At 33.2% G+C, this 12214-nt stretch overlaps 1 protein-coding gene and 1 pseudogene across 1 annotated transcript; one reads left to right on the plus strand and one right to left on the minus strand.

Moving 5' to 3' along the window:
- Window positions 1–1316: 1316 nt before the first annotated feature.
- LOC125852067 (terpene synthase 17-like) lies at window positions 1317–6717 on the plus strand (annotated as a pseudogene).
- Window positions 6718–6825: 108 nt separating this feature from the next.
- LOC125852069 (pentatricopeptide repeat-containing protein At1g08070, chloroplastic) lies at window positions 6826–9335 on the minus strand. The gene has a single exon (XM_049531799.1). The coding sequence runs from the start codon at window positions 9221–9223 to the stop codon at window positions 7028–7030; it is 2196 nt and encodes a 731-aa protein (XP_049387756.1). The 5' UTR covers window positions 9224–9335; the 3' UTR covers window positions 6826–7027.
- Between the last annotated feature and the right edge of the window lie 2879 nt (window positions 9336–12214).

Consider the following 12214-nt stretch of genomic DNA (forward strand, 5'->3'; position numbering starts at 1 on the left):
ACACGTACTTTTAAACCTAATAATAATTGGCCTATTGGACAAATCGATGAGCCTTGTTGGACCAAAACAAGCAATATGTGTCATGGACTTGGTGTTGCCAGAATTTGACGCTCCTTCGGAGCATAAATATTATTTCCTCTATTTTTATGTTATTAGTAAAATTAATTTAACTTATTTACGTTAGTTGTATTATAGTTTTCAATTATTCATATGAGGTGTTTACATCAAACCCTACTAATTTATCACAGTTTAATGATAATTAAGGTGATAATATATATTAATTAATTATGATTTAATAATAACCATATTAATAAAAATATGTGTCATATATTTATTAAATTGCTATAATCATCCGATGCAACACGTCAAGAATACAAAAGATGAGAATTTCAAAATGATTCGATTTAAAATTAGTAAAAAAAAAAAGGTTAATCGAACTACTAAAGCATTTTCATCGATTTTCTTAAAATAAATTTATCAACAAATATCATTTTCGTATTTTCACTTTTAGCGCACATATCAAGATTTTAGAAAAATATTTTATCCCCTTTTATTAATTACTTATCTTTTATATTATTTTTTCAGACTTAAAACTAAATGTTAATTAACATGAATATTATGATAAAATTTCATATAAATCATTATTTTGCAAGGACATATATAATATAATCTAGACAAATAAAAATAATTAAAAGAGTAGTGTGTAGTAAAAGTTGACTTGGCATATTTTTTTAAGGAGCAATAAATAAAATGATAATTTCTTAAAATATAATAAATTCAACGCTTTAAAAAATGACTATAGTTGATAATAAAAATAAGTTAGAAATTAACTGATGAATTATGTCTTAATTTTCCTAACCAAACAAGTAAAAATAGACATTATTCTTAATATATAATAAAAAATTAAAAATAGACGGAGAAAGTATTTCACAAATAGGCTTGAGCCTAAATATGTGGATGTACCCCACAATATTATCAATTTGTAAAACCTCTAAATCATCATCAATATCTCCACATGTTCTAAATCTTTTTTTTAAAATTATAAATAGGAATGGAGTCATCATGTTTTCAGTGTATTAATTTGTAAGTTGGAAAAAACTTTAATTTGACATCATTATGAGGTCTGCCCTATTTTTATTATTTTAATTTTTAATATGCATTATACTACTGATTGGTTATACTTTTCTCCACAATATTGTCAATTTAATATGCATTATACTTTTCTCTATACAAAGTTTTTGACCCAACTCATGTTTGTTCAAATTTTGGTTCATATATTTCCTTTACCAAACAGCTTTTGTAACTCTTTGTGAAAAATGTTGTTGTGCACACAAACCGTTGCAGTGGATCATAAGGTTATAATTACACGTCGCTCTGGCAATCATCATCCTAATGTTTGGGGAGACCATTTTCTTGCCTATGTTGATCTCCCCATAAGTAAATAAATAAATATTTTTTATACCATCAATATACTAAATAAATTCATATGATCATGATTAACATATATATTAATTCTCAAATAGGGAGCCAATGAGGAAGAGAAGAAACATGAAGTCCTAAAAGAAAAAGTGAGATATGCTAGTGATGACTCCTTCAAATTCTTTGGAAAAACTTGAACCCATCAACACAATTCAATGTCTTGGTTTAGCTTATCATTTTGAAAGTGAGATTGATGAATCATTGAGTTACATGTACACTCATTATGAAGAATATTGAATTAATTGGTGATCTTCATGCTTTTGCTCTATGCTTTCGATTACTTAGGCAACAAGGTTATTGTGTCTCATGTGGTAAGTATCATTCAAATTTAGAAAAAAAATTATTTTTTTCTTTCAACCTCACCATCCGACCCCGCCTTGAGGCCCAAGATTCAACTTGGACTCGTGACATGCCACCCGATCTCACCTCAAGATTGGACTCTGACTCTTGGGTTAAAGTCGGGGTCAGGAGTCAGGATTTGGGTCCATGCATGACTCCTGACCCATGACCCCAACCCAGGACCTGACTCCTAACCCCTTATCTAGACCCATGATCAAACCTAGAACTTGACTTCTACCTCGACCTAAGACCTAATCTTGACCCACACTTGAAGTATGCATCCTTGCTAAAAGGTGGGGATTCACGTCCGGTATCATAGTATTTTCTCATAATATACCTAAATGCTTGTGGGATAATAGATATTTTCTTCTTACTAACTAACCAAACACCAGGAAAAAAAATTCACTTATAATTAGTACCTTTTTTCCTTGCTCATAATATATATATATATATATATATATATATATATATATATATATACATATAATTTGAAGCAGATGCATTTAAGAAGTTCACTAATGACCAAGGAAATTTCAAGGAAGAATTGGTTAAGGATGTGCAAGGAATGTTGAGCTTATATGAGGTAGCACAATTCAGAGTACATGGAGAATTATAAATTCTTGATGAAGCAATAAATTTCACCATTACTCAATTGAAACTAAGTTTGCCTAAATTGAGCAACTCCCAACTTGCACAACAAATCACTAATGCACTCAAGTTTCCAATTAAAGATGGCATTGTGAGGGTAGAAACAAAGAAATACATATCATTTTACCAACAAAATCAAAATCACAATCAAGTCTTACTAAACGTTGCCAAATTAGACTTCAACATCTTGCAAATATTGCATAAAAAGGAGCTATCTGATATCACTAGGCATGTAGTTGGTTACGCGCAATTATCATTAATTTTTTCTGTTACTATCTATTATTTCGTGTAGTCCGTTTGTAATATTAATTTGTTGTAGTACTACTATTTCTGTTACTATCTATTGTATCTTATACTTCCATTCTAGACTGTTCTTGTGATCACAACCTCTCTATCTCACCTTATAAGGTAGAGGTAAGGTGTCTATGTACACTCTACCCTCTCTAGACCTCATTGTGTGAACTAAGCTAGGTATATTATTGTTGTTTCTTATTTTACTAGTTTCTAGGTACGCGCGACGCGCGTATGGCCATATAAATAAAAATATTTTTGTGAAGATAGTATATAAACAATATTTTAAAGTTATATTATGTGTTATAAAATAGAAAATACAAATTACATGTTCTTAAAATTGATAAGTTTCCTATATGGTGTTTTGATTCTAAGATCCAAAATCTAAAAAACTATTTGCAAATACCATTATTTATTTATTATCTTGCTCTTCTTTGCAGATGTTTTGTACTGCATAGAGCAATTTCTGTGGTAAACAAATAAGCATTTAGCAATCATAAAATTATAGATATCTACTTTAACAAAAAATTAAAATAGAAATCTTGATGTACAAAGCCTATCATTCTTTGTAACTTAATTTTTAAATTCAGTCAACTCTAATTAGGAAGATGATTTATCTTTATAAAATATATATCTTGAAGGTAGATCATTTAATACTCTAGTTTTCCTTTAATTTATTGTGTTTACTTGAAATTTTTTTTATAAAGAGGCTCCGCCAATCATCATTCATTTGATAGGAATATCAACAATTACCAACATTACTATTAATCAAACTTCTACGAAATATCTCCTTTCCGATAAAAAGTAAATGAAAGGTATATCAATCTACCCACATAATCTTATAAAGTAAAATAACTAACTAAAGTACAATTACAATATTTAAATGAGAAAGTGAAACATAATAAGTGCCATGAGTATATTCTTCAACTGAAAAAACTAATGCTCCTCTGCACTAAGAAATTTCTTTGATGAATCCAACAACGTTCATAGCGTATTTTAATAGCCTTTAACTTTGATATTGATTGAGAAAAAACTACTCAAAGAAATGATATACTCTTCTTTAGAGCCCATAAAAATGGAGAGGGGGACTTAAGGGAAATGAAAATTATTCTTGGCTTTATATAATACTTTCACTTCAAATGATTAATTAGTCTCTTTAGCTTCTTTTCACGTATTTATCATTGAAAATAACATATATTAACTATGGGATTCAATGTATTGAAATCTACAACTTTTAAGATTCTAGCAATGTAGAGGTAATGCTACTATATTTTGGTTAATGTGCAACTGAAATCTCTACCTAATTGCTCTCATTAACTAACGTTTGTCTCTCCATTTTCTTTAACGTTTAGATTATTTAATTTTCATAACTGTTCAAATATTCTCAAGTCATTAATAGTAAAAAAAGTTTACTGCTCAATATTTTTTTAAAATAAAATAATCAAAGAATATGAATATAACATTTTTATTTAGTATAGGGATAAAATGGTAATTCAACTTTACATCTTGGAGCTTCCCACTTATAATATAAAATATGATATATCAATTTAAAGCAAATATTGTCCAATTGTAGGTGGTGGAAAGAATTGGAACTTGTGAATGCATTACCTTATATAAGAGACAGATTGGCAGGGGCAGCTCAAACCCGATGGTGGTCTAAGGCCAAACTCAAACGAGAGGCCTTAAAAAAATTATAAATATTTTTATTTTAAATCTATTTTTTTATTTTTTTTAGATGCAAAGTTGTTAATAATTTTTGTGTAGTCAATCTCTTCTAATAATTCTTTTTCAATCGATAATATAGCCAAACTACTTAATCTTTCTTGAGACATTGTCGATCTTAAATAAGATTTTTTTATTTTTATTTTTTAAAAACTTCTTTCAGTTGAGGCGACTGTTACGAGAATTGTTAACATTATTCGATAAGCAATGTAAGCATTTGGGAAAGAATCAAGTCTTTTTATTTGATTGAGTATCTCAATTAGAGTATTGTCTTCTACTTTTATGATTTCCCTTAACACTTTTAATTCAGAAAATAAGTCTAAACCGTCAATATCGGAGTGAGTATTATGTTTTAAGGAACATTCAAGATTAAGACAATATTTTTTTAAAATTCTCATCATCAAATGATCTCAATTTCTTCCCACTAAATAGAAAACCAAAAATATTTTCATATACTTCAAATTGTTCAAATCTATTTTGAAGTGAAAAGATGGCTTGGTCTACTATGTATAAGAAGTAATCAACTCTAAATGATTTGGGCTAGTGCAATATATTTTTCTTCAAATTTAAAATATAAATTATCAATAGAACAAGTAAATTTTTAAGCTTTGAATAAGAGAGATGTAAGATTAGAATTTAGAGAAAAGAAGTGAGAATAAATAGAAGAGAGGAAGGGAGGAGGATAGAATATATAAAAATAAAATTGGAAAAAGAAAATAACTTGTACATTAAGAAAAAAGAACACAACTTTTTATTGGAAAATTAAAAAGTCAGAGTCATAACTCATATATATCACTTCAGCCGTTTGCATTTTTTTCCCAACCGTTTGCATTTTTTTTCCAGCCGTTTGCATTTATTATTGTCTTCATTCTAATTTTTTTTAAAATTTAATCTTACCTAATTAACTAAAACATGGGGCCCCCTAAAATTGGAGGCCTAAGGCCAAAGACTTTTCCTTAAGCCTAACCAGCCGCCCCTGCAGATTGGTAGAGAGTAGAGACTTACTTCTGGAGTTTAGGCGTCTATTTTGAGCCTCAGTATAGCGTTGAAAGGAAAATATAAACACAAATTTTATACATCATTTGTATTATTGATGACACATATGATATGTATGGGACACTAAATGAACTTACACTATTCACAAGGGCAGTTGAAAGGTAATAATTATGTTTGTTAATATATATATATATATATATATATATATATAGTGATAGCTTACAACATTTTTAATTATAATTGCTATTTTATATATATGTAGGTGGAATATTGATGCTTCAGAACAATTACCATCATATATGAAGATTCTTTACCGTGATCTTCTAGATACTTATGATGAAATTGAGAAAGAGTTGACAAATGAAAACAAGTCATTCCTAGTCAACTATTCCATAATAGAGGTACTTATAAATAAAAAAAATAGCAAACATGTGTGGTCGAGTGACAGAATTATTTCAAGTCTCAAAAAATACTTGAGTTCAATTCTAAGTAATTACATTTTTTAATATTTCTAAAAAAAAAAAAAAACTGTTCGTCGATTTTTAATTTTTTGCTATTATTTATTTTTAGATGAAAAAGGTGTTGAGGGCTTACTTTCAAGAGGCAAAATGGTATCATGAGAAGAAAATACCAAAAATGGAGCAATATATGAAGAATGGAATTCCATCAAGTAGTTACCTATTGCTAGCAACTACTTCTTGGTTAGCAATGGGAAAGGTAGCAACTAAAGATGCATTTGATTGGATAGCAACTCAACCTCCAATACTTGTTGCTTCTTCTCTCATTATGAGATTACTCAATGATCTTTCATCACATGAGGTATATATATATATATATATATACTCCTTACGTCTCAATTTATATGATGTTGTTTGACTTGACACATAGTTTGACTGATTGTGTGCGCGCATTCATTTGATTTATTTTTTTTTAAATTCATGTTAGGAAGAACAAAAAAGAGGAGATGCAGCTTCAAGTATTGAATGTTATATGAAAGAATATGGTGTTACGAAGGAAGAAGCACACACAAAAATAAGAAACATAATACAAAATTATTGGAAGGATTTGAATGAAGAATATTTCAAAGTGGATGTGGCTATTGTACCAAGAGTTTTGCTCATGCCTATAATTAATCTTACAAGAGTTGCTGAGTTCATGTATAAAGATAAAGATGCTTATACTTTTTCCAAAAATAACTTGAAAGATGTCATCTTTGCCATGGTAATTGATCCTATTATATAGACCGATGACAACAAGAAAAAGAAGAATCGTTTGTTCGGGGCTGGTGTTTTTGTCCAATAAAACTATGGTATTGTAATTACCTTGTATATTACTTGTATATTATTAATAAAATAAAACAATACTCAAAGTTGAGTGACGACTTTCTGAGATAATAGTTGTTAGTTGAGTGAGCGTGTCAGAGATTAACTCGCTTTTCTCAAACAGTGCAATATCTTTACAGAAGAAGTATTTGCATAATTTATGTCTATAACTACTGATAGTACCATGGGGAGCATTCTGGAGCCATCCACTCTGCTTGATCTTTATCAGTTCACCAATAGTCCAAGCACGAGCAAGAACTGTTTTTGAAATGGTGAAATCGATTCCTATCTCTTGCGATGATCTCCCTGTTAAATATCTTTGATATCATCTTCGTGGCTTCATGACAATTCCCACACACTCTAAGGTTCTTAACAATCCTGAGAGTTGTCCCTGGCTTTGTGCTGATCAATCCAAAGGCAATCGCCAACTTCTCGCTATGTTGATTTAGTTTTTCTTCCTTCCACTCCTCATCCATTTCATAATGTACCTCTGATGTATCTGGAGCATGGCCAGCCATTTCCAATAGCCTATCGACTTCATCCAACATTTTATAAATCTCGTTGCTTTGAGGATGTGTTCTATCACTAACAATAAACTCATGGACTACTCTATCAATCTCAATGGAGGTACAACCAGGAACTTTCTTCATTCCTTGATCATTTAAAAAAGTTCTTATCGATGCTACTTTGTCCCAATTTCCAGCACCGGCATAGATGTTGGATAAGAGTACATAAGCACCAGGATTCTCAGGTTCTAGTTCAAATAAGTTCTTGGCAGCATATTCACCCAACTCAAGATTCTTGTGGATTCTACAAGAACCTAGCAAGGAACCCCATATTGCACCATCGGGTTTAATCTCCATGCTTTCGATCATGGTCATTGATTCATCGAATTTTCCTGCTCGTCCTAGAAGGTCAATCATACATCCATAATGCTGCAACTTTGGTGTGTACTTGTAGCTTTGGATCATGGTATTAAAATATTCTCGACCAAGATCCACTAAACCAGCGTGATTACAAGCTGATAAAACACTAACAAATGTTATATCATCTGGCTTCATTCCTTCCTCTATCATTTTACGGAAAAGCTCCAGAGCTTCATATGCATCACCATGCATTGCTAGCCCTGAGATCATCACATTATACGAAGCTAAAGTTTTCGTTCTCATTCCCTGAAAGACTTGTTTTGCTGCTGCGATGGCTCCACATTTTGCATACATATTTATCAGACTAGTCCATAGAGAAGTGTTTTGTAAGTGTTGATAATGCTTGTCAATATAGACATGTATCCACTTACCAAGATCTAGAGCACCTAAATGTGCACAAGCTGGAAGGATGCTCAACAACGTAACATCATTAGGATCGACAACTTCTTGCTGCATTCGATGAAAAACAGCCAATGCATCTTTATAATAGCCAGAATGTGTATAACCCCCAATCATAACATTCCACGACACGAGATCTTTCTCCTCAAAACCCTCGAATAACATCCTTGCCGTCTTCACATCGCCACATTTTGCGTACATATCAATAAGTGCATTAACAAGACGAATATTCAAACCAAGTCCGTGATCCTCAATCCATGATCGCACCCAATTCCCCAATTTAAGTTCACCTACACGAGCACACGCAGATAGAACACTCAACAACGTGCTCACCGAAGGTTCCACATTCACATTTCTCATCTCCTCAAACAACACCAACGCCTCCTCAAACCGGCCCACCTGAGCATACCCCGAAATCATCGCATTCCACGAAACAACATCTCTCACAGGCATTTCATCAAACAGTTCTCGAGCATCACCGACACGTCCCTTCAACGCATACCCATTAATCAACGCGGTGAACGACACAGCATCTCTCTTAGAACTTTTATCAAACACCAATCTTGCATCATCCATTTCACCATTTTGAGCATACATATTGATAAGTGAAGCATGTACATAAACATCAGTCATCAACCCAAGCTTAAAAACATGTCCATGAATCATCTTCCCCATCTGGGTATCCATTATTTTCGCACAAGATTTTAAAAGAAACGGAAATGTATACGAATTCGGTCGATTACCCGAAAAAAGCATTTTTTCATAGAAATCAATGGCGAAACTTGGAGATGAATTCAATGAATATCCTCTAATTATCATGTTATACATAACGTGATTAGGTTCATCAGTAGTATTAAAGATTGATAAAGCATATGAGAAATCACCATATGGATTAGTGGCACAAAATTCAAGTAATTTGCTTAGTGCAAATTGGGTATTGTGTAAACCAAATTTGATGAAATGGGAATGAACTTTCTTGAGATCTTCCATGTTTTTGCATTTGGATAAGAGGGAAAAAGATGGATGAGTTTGGAGGAGTTTGTAAGGGGGATCTGAGCTTGGGAGAAAGTGGAGGATAGTGATAGGTAAAGAGAGTGTCATTGTTTTTGTGTTGTAATTTGATAGTGTACAAGATAACTTGATATCATTTTGGAATATGGGGATAAAGGTCCAATCTTGAAATTTGGCCCCAAAAAATCATAAATGTTGTGATGCTATTTGCAAATGGGACTTGAGTCCCCACATCCGTTAAATTGAGGAGTTGATGTGGGGTCGTGCCTGGGATGGCACACATCCTAGTGTAAGGTATGAGACTTGAGTTTCATATTGGTTAAATTAGGGAGCTGATGTGGGGCTCGTGCCTTGGATGGCGCACATCCTACTACAAGGTATGAGACTTGAGTTTCATATTGGTTAAATTTTATGTGGGGTTTGTGTCTTGGATGGCACACATCCTACTTTAAGATATGAGACTTGAGTCTCACATTGGTTAAATTGGGGAGTTGATGTGGGGTCGGCCTTGGATGGCGGATATCCTATTACAAGGTTTGAGACTTGAGTCTCACATTGGTTAGATTGGGGAACTGATGTGAGGTCGTGCCTTTGATGGCGCATAGCTACTATAAGGTTTGAGACTTGAGTCTCACATTGGTTAGATTGGGGAGCTGATGTGGGGTCGTGCCTTGGATGACGCATATCCTACTACAGGGTATGAGACTTGAGTCTCACATTGGTTAAATTGGGGAGTTGATGTGGGGTCGTGCCTTGGATGTCGCATAGCCTACTATAAGGTTTGAGACTTGAGTCTCACATTGGTCAAATTGGCGAGTTGATGTGGGGCTTATAAAGTCTTGGGCTCTACCACTTCAATGATAGATTTTGGGGTGTGGTTCTTCTGGGTTGTATCTTTCCCGGTGCAAATTCCTTTCACTGTCCTGCCCCACTAAGTGGAGGTGTTTCAAGATCAATGAATCGTCAGCTTGACAGCGTAGGGAGTCAGTTTAGCTTCCATTTCAGCTGATATATATATATATACGTCCTTTGGTGCAAATACATGTCAATGTTTTCATTAGTTTGGTGTAAATATAGGGTGCGGATAATGATTTTCTCCCTTCACTGTCCTGCCCCACTAAGTGGAGGTGTTTCAAGATCAATGAATCGTCAGCTTGACAGCGTAGGGAGTCAGTTTAGCTTCCATTTCAGCTGATATATATACGTCCTTTGGTAACTAAGATCTAACCAAGGGATGATGAGGAGATATATCTTAAGGAAATCAACAATCCTTTTTTGTCACGAAGGTATCTTAATGCTCACGAAAGAACAATCGAAATTGAGATAAGCATAAAAAGTGCTCAGGTGTAAAGACGAATCGGATGAAAAAATGGATTTTTTTTCTTAAGTATATAACCTATGCATGAACATTATGGGAGTTTATTCAGTAAGCTCAGAAAGAATATAGATGTAGGTGTCTTTAAGAATATATTCTTGTTTTGTCAAGCTGCAGCCTTTTGCAATTTGGCTCAAAAGTAGTCCTGCTACACAATGTTTGTTCTATTACAAAGTATTTGACTGTTATATTTTTCCAGGTTCTGTATGGGAAGTGGAGGTATAACTATCATTGGAACTATATATCCAACAGGGTGAGGTAACTTTTTTTCTTGTGGGACAATATGGTTTGGCTTTTGCTACAAGAATTATTTGGGCCAAAATAAAGTATTTGTCAGTCACAGAGGTGTTGCAAAATAAACTATCGTTTTTTCGTGAGTTTCACACCTCAACAATTAGTTGTTCCCTTTTCCTACCTGAACGAGGGTGATAGTTTAGGTAGTTTAAGGGAACAACCGATAGTTTAGGTATGTTTTAATACATAGATGATGATAGTTCAGATAGGGAAAGGGAACGAATGATAGTTGGGGTGTGAAACTCGTGAAAAAAATTATAGTTCGGGTTTGTTTTTGACCATTCTTTTGTTTATGTATTCTATAGATCCTTGCTTATGAATCATCAAATGAAGTTTTCCGGTCTTGTTGAGCCAAAGGACCCATAGTCCCTAAAAGCCTTTGCAAAAGGATTACTCTTATTGTGTTGTGGTAGAAACATAAGCTGAACGAACATAGAAGATCAGAGGCAGATTCAAAATTTAAACGTAATGGGTTTAGCCTTTAAGGTTCTTAGCACCAAACTCATTATAGTGTCAAAGTTATTGGTTGTAGTGATTTTTCACATATATATTTGTGCTCTTTGTCGAAAATATAAGGTTCAGATAAGCCCTTTGTCCAAAGGCTTCATCTGCCTCTTTAGATGATGGGAGTTGTTTGCCACTTATAACCATAATTGTGGAGCATATGCGAGAAGTCAAAAGACAAAAGCCCGTGGCACCAGAGGCGGATGAAATACTAATACATAAACAGATACTCAAACGTGACCTTATCTGGCAAGTAAACACTCAAACTTCGAGTATGCACATTTAGACACCTTAACTCATCTCAACCGCGTCAGTTGAAAACTCTAACTTACAAAACGATCATCTAAACACCACCAAATTTTATGTGCCATGTCAACATCGGGTGTCCACGATACACAGTGGGGACGAGTTGGAGTGTTTTGTCACCAGTTGAGATCAAATTGAGGTGTTAAGATGCGCAGTCTCAAAGTTTGAGCGTGTTAGTTGAGGCCAAGTTTGAGTGTTATGTTTATGTATTAAGTCTTTAGTCAATTTGTTCAACTGAACCCAACATTTCCAACACAAAGCTTTTATATATGTAATATATATCAAGTATCACTATTATTTCAACAAATATTAAATTCTTAACTCGTAATTTCAGAAGTGTAAAGGGTTCTGCAGTAAGCATATAAAGGTTTAAACCGTCCTAGCTAAATCTTGTATCCGTCTCTACCTGACTTAACTTTAATTTTCTTGCAGATGTGGCTACTTGATGCTGCATTGCTTTAAAGTTGCTCAGTGAGTTAACTTTTTCGAAATGCTGTTTTGGTCCAGCGACTCGACACAAAAATATCCAAGTGAACTCATTCCTATATGATTATGAAAAATATCAAAAATGATATTTTTTGGCTAGCTTTGTGTGATTCTTT

The sequence above is a fragment of the Solanum stenotomum genome, unplaced genomic scaffold (assembly GCF_019186545.1).
Source record: "Solanum stenotomum isolate F172 unplaced genomic scaffold, ASM1918654v1 scaffold31991, whole genome shotgun sequence".
Classification (NCBI taxonomy): domain Eukaryota; kingdom Viridiplantae; phylum Streptophyta; class Magnoliopsida; order Solanales; family Solanaceae; genus Solanum; species Solanum stenotomum.